The sequence below is a fragment of the Balearica regulorum genome, chromosome 3 (assembly GCF_011004875.1).
Source record: "Balearica regulorum gibbericeps isolate bBalReg1 chromosome 3, bBalReg1.pri, whole genome shotgun sequence".
In the NCBI taxonomy this organism is placed as follows: domain Eukaryota; kingdom Metazoa; phylum Chordata; class Aves; order Gruiformes; family Gruidae; genus Balearica; species Balearica regulorum.
The window spans coordinates 83,280,148-83,295,633 of NC_046186.1; the positions used below are offsets into that span (position 1 = coordinate 83,280,148).

At 36.6% G+C, this 15,486-nt stretch overlaps 1 protein-coding gene across 3 annotated transcripts in view; it reads right to left on the bottom strand.

The window, feature by feature from the left end:
• The window catches only part of ARID4B (AT-rich interaction domain 4B), a 90,560-nt gene that overhangs the window by 7,664 nt on the left and 67,410 nt on the right, over window positions 1–15,486 (bottom strand). For 2 of the 3 annotated variants that reach the window (XM_075748715.1, XM_075748713.1), the window contains exons 17-20: window positions 13,241–13,483; window positions 6,417–6,501; window positions 5,303–5,495; window positions 1,660–2,868 (exon numbers count right to left, since the gene is read on the bottom strand). In XM_075748715.1, the coding sequence (XP_075604830.1) occupies window positions 1,660–2,868; window positions 5,303–5,495; window positions 6,417–6,501; window positions 13,241–13,483 (1,730 nt within the window). The remainder of the gene's footprint in view (window positions 1–1,659; window positions 2,869–5,302; window positions 5,496–6,416; window positions 6,502–13,240; window positions 13,484–15,486) is intronic. The other variant, XM_075748714.1, reaches the window with a different exon arrangement.

Here is a 15,486-nt window from a genome sequence, read left to right on the forward strand (position 1 = left end):
AGAGGATGGAAGGCAGACATAGTTTGTTGGTTAGAGTGCACATGTAAGATGACTGCAAGTAACTTTCCCACATGCATCATCAGAATTTCTCTTGTACTACATGGATTTTTGTTTTTTAATACTGTAAATTGAATAAGAATACACTTATTTGAAAAACTTATAAAGAACTACTGGAACTGAAAAATGTTCAAAAAAGGCTGTCACACTCGGAAGCTGTAAGAAAAAACTGAAGTCATCACTTGTGATCACTAATTGCATGAATTGAAAGTATTAAAAAATAAACCTTTAGATTATGTTAAAAAACAAGGCAACAAAGAAAAAAAGGCAAACAAAAAAAGGCGGCAAACAAAAGAAACCAAAGGAAAAAGTCTACTGGTATTTATGACCACAAGGGGAAAAAGTAGAAAAGGAAGATAGAAGAATTCTAGTACACCTGTTAAAAGAGCAAATTTTAGGAGTTGTTCAAACGTTGTTCCACAATCACCTCACTTACAGATTAAAAATGACTCCTGTAACAAAATCATTTAAATTAAGAAACCAAATTTTCTCAAACAGGCAGCATGCTGACAAAATCAGAGAGGAAGTTAAAGTCTAACCCAGATAAAATTAATATTGTGTAGTAGTGTAAAACTTTTTTCATGTGGCAATAATTTCCTCTTATATAAAAAACCCAAACAAATTAAGGTCTAAACCCACACATCTATAATTACCAAAACAATACAGGTGTATTTATTGAGGGCTACATATTCACCTCTTCCAAGCTCCCTCCTTTGTTTAAGGCATTTTGGGAAAATTCAGTTAATTATTAAATGAAATCTGTTGAGATGAAGAAACCACTTCTGTCATCTCAGGATTATATTCAGACATGTGGGTTTTTTTTCCTTTGTATTAATATTTTTTCAGGCACTTTAACACAGTGAAAGTAGCTGTACTTTTGATGGAACTGTAAAAAGAGCCAGTGACTTTCACAAAAAAGCTTTTGGATCCGGCCTTGGAAACAGTTAAAAAGCAGGCAGCAGTACACCAACATCACGTGCACAAGTGTTGGCAGTGTTTATTATCCCCTATTCTCAAGTGGTCTCAGGATAGGAACTTCATTCTGCAAAATCACATCTGAAAGTGAAACATAGCTAGTAAGGTTAATGTTTTTATCTGCTTGACTTGTAATTTTTTTTAAAACAATTTCATAAGATGCAAGTTTGAAATGGGTGCCTAAGCATGCACTAATCGGCACTTTCTCCCCTCAAATAAACAGCTTACAGAGAATCAAAATTTTATGTAAGACACAGTATCTTCTACTTGTAAGCAAGGTACTCAAAATGCTTCTGTCTTGCTACAATAAATATTCCTTATACAATGTCTTACAGTTTGCTCTGGGCTTTTCATGCCAGATCCAGTATAAACTTTATTCTTATACACTTTATTCCTCATTGAAACCATCACAATGCCTTACGAAAAGCCAAGAAATGTCTTGGCAGATACTATTTTATTCACTAGATCATTATGGCATTTCCACACATTTGAAATAGACAGCAGGCTACTACTTCCTCCACCAACTAATTTTCCAGCAGCGTAACCGTAACAGAATGAAAATACATGAGCAATGCTAAAATGAGAGCTGGTCAGCTTGAAGACAGCTCTGTTTACCCCTTCCTTTACCTTTTTCAGTATGCTCTGGCTCTGGTTGATTACTACTACTGGAGCTGACGCTGGCATCAAAACCTGTTGGAGAAACATTTCCCTCAGACTGGAGGTCTTGCAGCTCCCCTGCAACACTGTCCACCTCTATTGTGCTATCTGTTTCACTTTTAATGCTTCTTATCTCCTCTTGATTTGGTGGCAGCATCTCGGAGACAGTGACACTGGACTGATGTCTACTGGACTCAGTTACGGTTACAGATGAAGGCGATTCAGGAGTTGTAGGAGGAGTATTTAGTACTGAATTACTGCCACTGCTTGGAAAGTCAACTTTCTTTTCACCCACTTCAGTCGGTTTCTCCTCAACAGGTTTAACGTCCACACTAGCTGGCAAAGATTTTTCAAGTTCAGAGCTAGGCAAAGAAATGTCTTCTTCTGCAAGAGTCTGAAGCTGCTCCTCTGCTGCAGCATCCTCAGGAGCAGCATGTGGAGGGGAGGCAGCAGCTTCAGTGTCAGAGTCTGAGAACAGTTCCTTCAGCGTTTTCTTCGGCCATTGTCCCTGAATACTTGACCAGACATCTTTTCGATCCTTTGCTCTGGTGTTCTGAAGTCTTTCATCAGAGTTATTTAGAAGCTTTATTCTTTTCTCTCCCACTTCAGAAAATCCTGAGTAGAAAGTACTTGTCCGTAAAGACTTCCTTTTCTCCTCTAGTCCATTGTACTTTTTAGTTGGAGTGATTTTCAGTTTAGATTTGTCTTCCTCATCTTCATCCGAGGAGCTATTACTGCTGTTTTCTAAACTCAGGGAGTCTTTGTTTTTGGACTTCTCATCTTTTCTGTTAGGTGACACAGTCTTTAAAGATTCCTCTGCAACACAGTATCTTCGTTTACCACGTTTTACCTGTGGTTTTGCTATTTTATCCACTACCTCCTTTTTTACATCCTTTCTCTTCTTTGTGGCTTCATCTCCATCGGAGTCAGTATCTTCAGATAACTCTTCCATCTCTTTTCGCAGTCTTTCAGGAGACTTGGATCCTGACTTGGGCGCTACTACATCTGTCAGAGCTTTAGTTTCTTCTGGGAGGGATGAACTGCTCTGTTCTTCTTTTAGGCAGAGTTCATTTTTATCTTGGCTTACAGCTTCATGTTGAGACTCCTCTCTGCCATCAGCATGTACATTCGGGGCACTTTGGTCATCTTCCTGCTCACTATCATCAGAACTTTCAGAAGCTAATTAAAAATAAATAAATAAAAAAAAAAACCAAAAACAAAAACAAAACAAGAAAAGTTTGTCTTGATTCTGGTTACAAAGAATTCTTAAAAAAAGCAACTAAAGAAAACTGTACAGATATGAACACATGCTATAGGGACCTCTAGTAGTGTATTTTTTAAATGGTACCTCCTGAAGACTTCAAAAATTTATTTGCTATTCTATTAGAAGGTATAATGGCTAGATTAGGAACTAGGAAAATTCTGTATTATACAGTATATCTTCAGGAATTTCTGAAGAGGTGGAGAAAACACAGACTGCATCAATCTATAAAATACAAACTTCTGCATAATTAACCAAAACAGAAATTGAAAGATGTGCTTAACATAAAAACTCTAAATATTTCTTACGGTTTACAAATACTACCATTATCTGCCCTTTTTCCAAAGCCCAGAACAGTAATAGTATTTTCTGTGGAGAATCCACAGTCTAAAGGGACAGAACAACAAAGACGACACTGCATAAACTCTAACTAACCAACCTGATGACCAGCCTGGAAAAAGGAAGTGAAAGCAATAATGAAAGGCACTTGGAGAAATATATGAACAATAAAGAGTGTAGGACAACAGTAAGAAAATTCAGGGTCAGGAATAAGGAAACTGAGAAAAGAAGAACAAAGATATAATGGAAGAAGGAATCAACAAGAAGTCCATTCAATGGGAAAAGATATGGATACAAGGAGAAACAATGAAAATTGGCTCAAATATATAGAGGTAACTCCTTGATTTGTAACTCATCCATTTTTGTTGGCATAGCTAGTTTAACTCTTCTCAACCTACTTCCCATCTCTCATTCTCAATTCCTCACAAACTCACCACCTCTTTAAACATGATAATGTAACTAATGACAGAGAAGAAAAGCAATACTGTCAACAAAATTCAATGAAATGATCAAAGCTGAAATAACTTTTTTAAAAAAGGTTTACTAAAATATGAGGAACTTAGAGAAGAGCACACTAACAGAGAGAAGAGGTGTATCAGACAAATACCTTGACAAATGTTGCCTCAGGTATTTTTCTTGGTTTGTCTTAAGATAGGCAGGATCTTAAATTCTACTCTAAGACTCAATCTGAAAGTCAATTTTACACAATCCTTTCAGCATTGTTTGCTTTTTTCCTAATTAAACGTTTATGATAGACATTCTGCCCTGAAGTTCCAAGAACTCTATCACTTAAAATGGACTTCTAACACTTGTGTCAACCCTTAGAGGATCAAAACTACACTACTATTATCAGATGTATCAAAATTTGCCATTTGAAATAAAAGCCAAGAACACCACTTTTTAAAAAAAACAACCAAAAATCAGTCAGGTCCATCAAGTTTTCCTCTCAACCTATTTACTTTGCTGTGCCCTTCAAAGGAAAGTTGAATACAATTGCATTAATCATTCCAGTTCAGTTTAGAAAAAAGAAAACCTGTAAAAAGTTTTGAGCAAGCAGCTCTGAAAGTGGAGGAAAAAGAAATAGTAAAACATTAGAGCCTTTCATACTTAAAAACAAACCCCGCACGTCACAAAAAAGTTAATCCCCAGCATGAATCTATGTGAACTTAAACAATAAAAGAATTGCATACAATTAAAAGCATTTCTGGAAATTAATTACATAACATGGAAAACATTTAGCTTTCCAAAATATTAGAGGGTGCATTGCAAATTGTGCCTTTGTAATCAGAAGTTAATTACAGATTAATTATAGCACTAATAATAGTGTCATTATCATCACCACTAATTGCTTTTTTCTCATTTCCTAAGGAAACAAAGCTTAATAGATTATATTGACTGTTATTCTACCTATAAATTTGGAACCCAGTGGCCAATGTCGTCCAAGTTCAAATAAGTCTGAAAAATTATTAAGTTCATACAACTTTCACAAAAACTGGTGGTTACCCAAACTACCTACACTATATATGATGTCTTTTTCTGGAGCCATGCACTAAATTGAGGATGAAGAGTAGCAACTAGTTATTATAGTGCTGCTGTAAATGTGTGGGAAGGGGAAAACAATGTTAGGAACAACAGACGTGCTGACAGGAAATCCAGCTTTATTATATTCCATTTTTCAAGGCACAAAAAAAAAAAATCATGGGTCCTAAAAGTTACATAAATAAAAAATTTAAAATTCAGAAATAATATAGGAAGCAAAAATGCTTTGCTGCGTGTCAAACAAAAAAAGTATGGCAAAACAAAGGATGTAATTCTTAAGACTGTTAACACACGCTGAATCCACAATACCTGTTTTCAGAAACTGCAAATACTGCTTTTGTTCAAAGGTTACTTCTGAAGATGATATAATTAGCCAGACAGACTCGAGTGCACAGTTGCATCAGTTGTTCTACATTGTCATTTACTACTGTTTAAAGGCTGTTTACAGAATTAGAAAAAGTTTAAGTGCAATACCTTGTAGCCCATTAATGATAGAAGTAATTTCTACTGATTTAACTGGAGCTTGTTCAGTATTTTTGGCTTCAGTGCTGTCAAGTTTGGACCCGGTCTCTGGTGATGTGCTGGTGTGAAAGGGTGGTTTTGACAAACGTCGCAATTTACAGTTTTTAGGAGAATACTTCTCTTCCTTCTCTTTGTCAGTTTTATTCTATGTGAAAGAAAAGATTAAAAAGATTTAAAAAATTAAAAATTCGAGCATACATCTTAACATAGATTACAATGAAGCAATGCTTATGGTTATCTTAAACATTCAACCTGTAAAGGAAAACATTCCTCTTGTTAAAGAGATCACAAATACCTTTCCACGGCCCATGCTAAGACATTTATACTGAAGACAGGAACTTTGTCAACACTAAAACAAACGGGAAAGCAAGCACAGCCAGCACTCTAGGAGAAGTGGCACCGCAGGATGCCAGGCTGAGTGGTGGCAGGGCAGGGCTCCAACACCCTACTCTGTCACAACAGGCAGGGAGCTCTAGAACAAACCTCAGGTTCTAGAACAAACCTCAGGTTCTAGAACAAACCTCAGGTTCTAGAGGGGCCATGGTGCTGGGGGCGGGGGCAGGAGGAACGCTGACATCTGTAGCAGAAGGAAAAGCTTCCTTGCATCCCACTGCACAAGGAATATACCATAACCTAAGCCTAAATATTAGTTTTAAAAGAATGACCTTCGAAAGAAATGCTGTGAAATAAAATGATGAGTCACATACATATGGATTAGTCATAGGTTTGCTCTCCAGAATCAGCAGAGGGAGTTCCCAAGTTTCACATCCCAGAGTTGGCTCCCGCCACTGATGATAAAACAGATCCTTCTCATTTGTTTTCTATAAGTGCATATATAAATGTCACAAAAAAAATACAGGAAAGAAGGAAAGAGAAGCTTCCCCTCCCTGCCCCAAAGAGAAAAAACAAAACCTTGATGAAAAAAGTTCTAGTTTTTAAAAGGCTAGGAGGTTGCTTTTACTGTCAAGCATTTCTAGGCTAATCAAAAGGTTAGAGTGTGGGGTATTTAAGAATATATTAAACCAAAGCTGAGGGGAACAAGGGAGAAAAAAGGGAGATAAACTACCTTTATTTTCTTTCGATGCTTAATTTTTGGTACATTTTTATCAGCTGGTCTCACTATCTTGTCTGCCTTTATCCATTCATCATACCTAAAGGCAAAAAAAAAAAAAAATTGTACACGTTTATGGTTTTCAGCAGATAATCACGACATCATAAGAGAAATCAATGGAGGAAAAAGACAAAGGTTAGCCATATAAAAACTGAATTGGAATTTGAATAAAGAAGTAATTTCTGTACTTTTCAGTATGTGGAGTTTCAGCGAAGGTTCAGTTCTTCAAATGCTGGGACATACAGGACAAAGTTTTTTTTACACTGACGAGTAAGAGAGTGAAAGCTGGTATTTTTCCAGTCTGCCCTGAACAGCAGGAAATCCACGTATACAGGTAAAAAACTACCATGAGGATAATTCTGTATGGATCTCCAAGAGTTATACTTTGTATGTGTACTGTAAAACCTTAACACTAAAATAAATTCTTACAACTACACAAAACACGACCACTTAGAAATAAACTCTTTTGAGTCTGAGTGTCTGCAAAGTGATGTTTGGAGTGACTAACACTTAGGAGTCACTACCTTTTGAGTCACTAACTTAACGCTAACACTTTTCAACTCATTTTCAGTTAAAGGTTTCCATTTTATATCAGATTGATACTAGACAAAAACATACTAAATAGCACCAACATATTAACAACAGGTGTCTTATTATCTAAGGCTGGACCTGTTAAATACAAGTCCAAGACTAGATAACTACATTATTAGCAAGAATATACTGTAACTATGGTACTATAATTGCCAGTTTCACTGTGTATTTCTGAAAAACCTCAAGAAAAGACTGAAATAACTTTTTTTTTCGCCCAGTAAATATAATCTGCTGTCCTACTTCAACTGTGAATTCAAGAACTGTCTAAATAAGACACAGATCAGTTAAAAATTATTATGTGCTAACTTTTGCCCCAATACACAGCCAAATTCTGACCCTCCCTAGGTAAACATGAAAACAGAGGGAAGAAACCAACTTTAAAAAACAAAACAAAACAACAAAAACCCCAAACCACAACACCCACCCCCGCACACCAAACAACAAAAAAAGCACCACACACCCAGAGAACTAGTACAAGATGGAGCTGAGTGCAATGCACTCATGACCGTGCTGGCTTTCCAGCTGGGCTTACTTGACTGTTTTGATAGGCAACCACTGCTGATACAGTCCCAATTCAGCTTCTTTGCAATTACTGCCCATTATATCTACAATATTTACATATAAATTAAAAAGGATTAGAGAAAAATATGCAAGTTTCCAACTTGCTTTCCTGTATACTGTAAGATCTTATGCAAGGGATTCCAGAAGCTAAATACTGTATTTTATTAACTTAAATTTCACATAACACCACAGTGAAAAATGAAGTAGCAGTAGTCTCTGAAAAATAGTTTTCCAAAACAATTTTTTGGTTTTTTTTCCCCCTCCATGTGACAATAAAAATCACAAAATCTAGCAGCATACCATGCAGCCTACAATATCCCAAGATTACCTATGTTGCTGCAGATACAGCTGTAATTGTACTATTACCAGGTGACACGTAGGTGAACAGGCTCATATTTCTCTCCAAAACTGAAATCCAGCTCTGCAGAGTACTTTCCAGTATGGAAAAATCCCATATTCTGTGAGACTGCAGGAAACCCTATTTGAAGTAATCTTTCTTCAAGTCAAGACAGGCTTTTCAGAAGGAATACTGCTAAGTAGACTGCCAAATGGACTTTGCAACCCACATAAATGTCAGAGTATTTCATTAGGTCTAAATGCATGCAGAAAAACAGTACTAGGACCGGACAAATACATGCTGAAAAGCAATTATTCTGACAGCGTCCCTTCTACCTCAACTACGTTGCTGTAATACAGCATTTGTATTCACTCATTCTATGCACTTCCATTAACAAAACAATCTTCCCCCACACAAAGCCTACGTACTGCACATACCATCTGTGATTCAAGGTAACGGTAGTACCTGTTGGGGTGAGAGCTGGTAGACTGGGGGGCATACTGAAGCGAAGGAGAGAGGTAGTGTAGCATCTTAACAGAAAATCTGTAGATGCCACAGGGTCTTAAATGTTACATATTAGAAGCAGTGGTCATGACTCCTTATCTCAAGGATGACAAATTGAAAACCTTGGTGTGACAGGCACAGTTCCTGGCCGGAGCATATCCTGCCCTACTCCTGACTGCACCTGGAACAGCACCAGACCCTGCAAGGAGGCCCAGCATCACAGACATCTTGAATCTTCTCCAGGGAATCAGATATCCACACTTCACCCCTGTGCATGGCACAGCTCTTTTCACTACTCACACATCACATTCATATGGTGTGCCTAAACCCATGACAACCAGACCCTAGGCTGAAACATATCCTGCAAAAGGGATACAGACCAATCCACAGCTGACTACCTGAACCTAAATTACATTCTCCTCTACTGCATGACAGAAAAGAACCATGAAAGCTGTACAGCGCACCAGATGCCAAGCTGCATCTGAATGGTGTGTGTGACTCAGACTAGAGCCTTTCTTTATGGAACTACACCTTATTAAAATAGGAAAACTTACTTCATCACTAACCTTGCTTTAGACAGCCTTTTCACAAAACAAAACACAAAACATTATGAAAAGTTCTTCAGCTCTCATTACAAGAAGTATGTGCTTCCAGAAGACCTGGGCTGTTTTGCTGCACTGCTGTCTTCCACACTTGCTTACCTCAGCTCTCTAAAGTGAGCAGCTCAGTATGGAGAGGAAGGAGGTAAGATGGGGAGGTGTTCCTAAAAGAATTTGTACAGACTTGTTTGAGAACCAAGATGAGGGATTTAATAAGAAATTATTATTTACTTATTTTTTTAATAAGGTTTCATATGAACACCTGGAATGCCTTAAGAAACATCCCCTTTGCCTTATGAAAATGAAGACAAAGATGAGCCAAGTAAGGAAAGAAGCTTTTCTGCCTTACTGGTTAAAATGAGTGCCTGCCAAAATGGTGGATTTGAACGGGAAGGAAAGAAAAAAGGCAGAATTAAATTAATAGCTATACAGCAGAAAAACCAATTAGCACTTTGCATAAGAGTATGTACTGATTCCTATTACATCTATATGTACTGATTGCAAGCTCAAAAAACCCATAAAAAAAATCACAGCATATTCTCAGAGACTGCATAGTCAATCCTCCGCAGAAGTACTAGAGGGGAAACAAGGAAGAAAGTGTACTATTCCAACCTCTAGATTTATACTAGCAAAGGTACCGCTTTCTCAGGAAGACAAGTGACCTCAAGGAACTTGCATGCCTTGACAAATTCACTGAAAAGTTCCAGTATACTGTCTCTGTCTGCTAACAAGGAAGAATCAAATGTTTTCTTTGGCTGTGATCAAAGGTGGAGATTTAGTCTTATAACCAAATACTAGAATGTTACATGAGGACTCTGATTTTTTTTTCTTTTATTTATTTTTTTACTAATTCTCCCCCCATGATATACACTACTCTCAAGAACCTGAAATTCAGCTTCATGTGTTCCTTTAATGCCAGTGGTTGACTGTTAAGTACAAAATCTGTATATTGTTAACACTTCAACAAACTGAGACAGAAATTGGCACTTTCACATTCAGATTTCTGAAGAACAGAAAGAAGCGTTGAAAAGAATTAAGTTTTAGTTTTAAACACGTGAAACATTCAAGAATAACATGTCTTGTGATATTACACCATACAACACACAGAGTTAAAACAACCTAAACTTATTTTTGAATATGCACCCTCTGTCTTTAATTACTGGGAACACACTGCAGAAGAAATTCACCTCTAACATTTATACAATGAACTTTTCTTTGCACTGGCAGCTGAAAATTAAAATTATGACAGAAGGAACTGGCACTGTAGCCCCGAGGGAAGTTTAAGTTCCATATAAAGCATACATAATGCAGAACATGACTGGCTTGATAGAAGAAATACAGCTTCTCTCTCTCATAAGCTTTTTCTGGTTAACACATGATAATGTAAACAGTTTTCTCTAACAGGGCAGAGATTTTTACCATTCCCTTTCACTACAAGTCAGGCTCCACTGAACACTACAATTCTTTATTTTTATGAGAAACACTTATCACCTGAATCTCAGGAGCTAACAAGATCCTTTAGCATAAAGTAGTGCAGCTGTACAATGCTGTTAAGCTATATTCCATTTCTGTATTTTCTATTTACTATTAAAAATAAATAAATAAATAAATTCCACAGTGGTTAGTGTCACTGGTTCCAAAGCATTAAAAAAAAAAACCCAACCACCACACCACCCCCAAAAAAACCCAACAAAACCAAAACCAAAAACCACCACCAAAGCTGAATACCAAGTTTACAAATTCCACTCCAAGTACCCCCCCCCACACTGTTATTCTGAATCCCAGACCAGTGCTGAAGTTACCTTGTGGTAAGAAACATTAGTAGTTATTTAGAATTCCTGCTCAGACTTAGAGGTTTAAAGAACAGGCCATTAAATGGTTTACTGACCAAAAGGGAAAACACTACATTCGATTTTAAGGGGTAGGAGGATGACAAAATTAAAAAAAAATCCTAGACGACTAGAAAATCCTAGTTCAGTATGTCCCATGACCTAGTGTTACAGTACTTGTCCCTGCTAAATGCTAAAAGGAATGTAGCTACCACGAATAAGGAAAGGAGAGAATTGCCACCTATTCAAGTAAAGGGGTTATTTTTCCAGGTTGTGAATGACTAAAAGCCAAATCAAGTTACTGCATCATACAACGTCTTCACAATACTAAATATCAAAGATGTTGCCTTAAGCTCAGGTTTACCCACTCTTACTGTCAGACCCCAAAATTTAACTAATTTTATTTGAATTAAATAAGTTAGCCACATTTAGCAGAGTCTACACACAGTCCCATAGCTAAATCTCTATCACTGATACCTTTTTCAGTGAAGAATCCTACTCTCCCAGCCCCTTTCAGAGGGCTCTTTTGAAACCCCAGGTAAGAATATAAATGCAAGTCCTGCTGCCAGAATGACCAAACCACTCCCCTCACCTCTCAAATGAGCACAAATTTACTAAAAATGCTTTTCTTACCAAATATATCCTACTCACAGAAGTAATGCCTCTGATATCAATCCGCATATTTGTTTAAAATTGTTTAAAATGCAGAGTTCAAAAAACAGAATCTTGATTTCTCCTTTAAGAACCACAGTGCTGGGATCTCCAAGGTGAAGGCTCATTTTTGACTTCTCATTTCTTCAGATTTAAAGCGGTACTGCTCAAATAAAACTCTGATCATCTCACCTCATAGCATGTATAAAAGCGTATTTACTCAAAACAGAAAGTAACTCTATGTTCATGTGAATTCCAAATCAAGAGTTTAAAAGCAAGAAACCTCTTTGAATGGTACGCAGTAATCCTCAGCAAGTAGGATGCAAATTTCAGCAACTTACGCTCCTAAGGCAAGTCCTCCCCAATAATGACTGAAATGCTAGTCACATTCCAAATCCCACCTTGAGCAGGCTGCATCTCCCCTAGTATCTTGACTTCATAGCCCACTATGCTTACAAATGTTGCCTGAAGACAGTTTATATGTGAAAGATCATATTCCTGTTGATCAATATATATGTAGATAAAAATTTTACAGAAGATTGGTAACAAAACTGGCAATATCAAGATGTTTCTCCTCAGCAGTGGTTTAGGTAGTCCTGGAAATCACCAGGCCTAGATGCAAAGAGGTGAATTCAAGGGAGGGAGAGAAGTATCATGCTTCTTTAATTGTGACCTTTGCTAACTGATCTTGCTAGCGCTGAATAAATGAGGTTTGTCCTGCCCTCTTAGTCAGAGGTAGGATGGTAATCAAAGTCCAGATGACAGAAGAAGGTCACAAGAGCATCGGATTTTCCAGAAGAGGGAAAAAAAAAAAATAAAAAGTACAGCAGATTTGCCTCAGATTTGTTCGGTTTTGTTTTGTTTTTTTAAAGATCTATAAATACACTAAGGTTTAAAAGATGACAGCTGAGGATAATGAGCAGATAGGTTGAAACTGAGAAAAAAAGCAGGAAACTTGGTAATTGGCTTAAAAGCCATTCAGAAGCTTTAGTTTTCTCCACTGTTTCCAAAGTTGCTTTAGTTTTAAATGGAAAAAAAAAGTGGCCTGAAATGGCAAAAATATATTAATACTTCAACTTATTTTTATTAATGTTATACTAAAGACAATAAAAAGCATATACTCCTGCATATATTAAGAAAAGCATAAGAATCCACTAAGCTAAGAAGAGTTTTGTTTGGAAGCTTGAGGCAGCCAAGGGGGAAGGAGGGGTAGGGAGCGGTGGAAATCAGATCTGAATGAAATGCAATTATTTGCTGCACACTCATTTGCCACTAAGAATCTTGTACTTCTCTTGTTAAATACCATTCTGCTAGTGTGCTCTCTGCTTCGCTGAGAAGAGTGCGTATACGGACTCAGCTAAGTGCACTATTCAAATATTATATGAAATAAAACTGGCTTAAGAGAGCCAGAGGAGGAATTTGTGAAAGAGTTAGCTGTCACTTGTTGTATGGAGAGATCTAAAAATAAGATGGGGAATGAAGGAAGCCTTCTTTGAACAAGTCATGTTAAGATGATTTTCTACGTAACCAAAGTACTGCATTTATATAGTGTTAAAAATCTAATAGTTTCATACAGTACAATGACCTTCACAGAACACCAATACTGAAAGTTTAGAACTCCAGATGTCTATTCATTTAGTTTTTAAAATACACGAGTGTATTTTAGAAGTAATTCAAGAAGTAATCACTAACTAAAACTCAAGTTACCTCACGTTCCATCCACAGTAGTGCACCAAGTAAAGGACTTCTCCACCTTCGATGTCAGAATCTTTAATACTAGCTTCATACATTTTTTGATTTTTCCCTCTTCCATACCGCACTTGGACTTTCATGCCTGGTGGATAGCATTCAAACTCTTCTTCCTCATTGTTATTGTTGTCTTCTTCCTCCTCCTCCTCTTCCTCCTCTGCTTCTTCTTCATCTTCATCTTCTTCCTTATTCGTGTCATCTCTTGAAAGGTTTAAAAAATTGTAGAGTTAATATGAGATACTTCATAAGCTTTTCAGTTCCAAACCACATATATTGATAAATATTGTGGATGCATTAGAGACTGGGAAACAGCAGGCTCCAAATATGTGAAATTGCACTACGGCCGAGTAATATCAGCAAAATAGGATATAGCAATACACACAAAATCCAGTGACTGTAAGGTGCAAAAAATGACTCAAAGAAAAAAATAATCCGTCAAAATCTGTATGAGCAGAAGTTGTTCAAACTCATCTTTATATGATTCTTTCCTGCACTCCCTTTGTTTAAATATCATTTGCTCACAGTTCAAACTCATCCTTCTCAACACAAAGTTCCCTAAACTCCATTTTCCATTTTTCAAAATACAGGTTTTACAAGTGCTTCTTGAAATTTGCTCCCCCAAAAGATCCTTGCTTTATTATCATAAATAATCTCTATCTCAACACCTTGATGTGACTGCAACCAAAACCAGATTTTAGGGGGGAAAAAACCACAAACCAACCAAACAAAAAAACCAAACCACCTTATGAGAGATTATTTAGCATTTCAAGCAACCTGTGCTAATTTATGACCCTGTCACTCCTTGCCAATTATGCTAAAAGTCTTCTAAATATAAGTTAAACTTGCATTTAATTATTATATAAATACATAAACAGGTGTTCACTGTTTTGAAAAGTAAGCTAATTTTGAATATTTTAAGGTATTTGGACCAATTTTCAGAAGTACTAACAACCCACAAATCTTGCTAGTCTGTCAATGGCAGCTATGGGCTCCTCTGTGTTCTGAAAATTATCTCCAACTAGCTTAAATAGATTACATCACAAAAGTTAATGGGGAAAAAGTATCTTTTAATCTTAAGTAGCTTTACAAAACAATATTATTGGCCCTCACATCATTCTAATCCCACACTATGTGCAATGCAGAAAATTCACAATAACCACAGGCAACTGACAATTTAAAAACCTGAGACATGGAATAGATACATTTGGATGTATTACAGACTGGAGAAAGAAAAGATAAGTGCTGCTCCAAGTCTGATTCACACCAATATTTAAGTTAACCTCACAAACACAAAAGTCTATCTTTCCCTGAAATTTTCAGTAGAAAATACTCAGATAAACCAAGCTACTTTCTCTCTGTGAAAGGATCAAATAGCATTGTAATTATTCAAATGCTTCTTTATAGAATTAAAACTGCAGTATTATTGTCTAATTAGCTGGCAAAAAGAGAATTCAGAACAATTAAATTCAACTGTAGTATAACCACACTTATTTAATGAAATTACTTCAGAAATTAATGTTGCCACATGTATACACAAACACAAATATATAAATACATATGTATATGTGCATACACCACAAGACAAATGCTAAAAATTCCCTCTATTGGTCTATTAACTAAATTGAATCGCAGAAGATACTTCTATTCAGGTATACATGGCATGGACCAGACAGTTTTGTTCTGGAAGACCAAGATTTTCAATTTACTATATACTTTCAGCGGGCTACTTTGTTAGTGAAGTTAAAACCACCAGAGTTAAACATGCAACATAAACGAATGAGCTTTAAAAGCTCACTTATCTCCAGCACACATCATATGGCAAAATCCACTTCCCAAAGAAATTGCAAATAAAGGTCTCCAAAGACTCAGATGAAAAATTCCTGAACAGAATTCCACAGCTAATAACAGGAAGCACTAACTAGTAATTTAAACACTTTTAAATTATACTCTCTGCTGCACTAAATAAAAAATCCCAGCTCATTTCAGCGTAACAGTTATTATCATATAAAAGCTGCATCAGGAGCAGAGCCACCACTGCTCCGAGAACAACATGAGCTTGTGATTTCCCATTACTAACAAGACTTTTCAAAATTGTAACAAACTAAATTTTGCCAGAATTCTTCCTCTCCGCCGCCCCCCCAAGAACTAGTGGCACAATCCTTGAATACTGTCTGCAAAAAAAAAGCATGCCTATGAGGGAGATT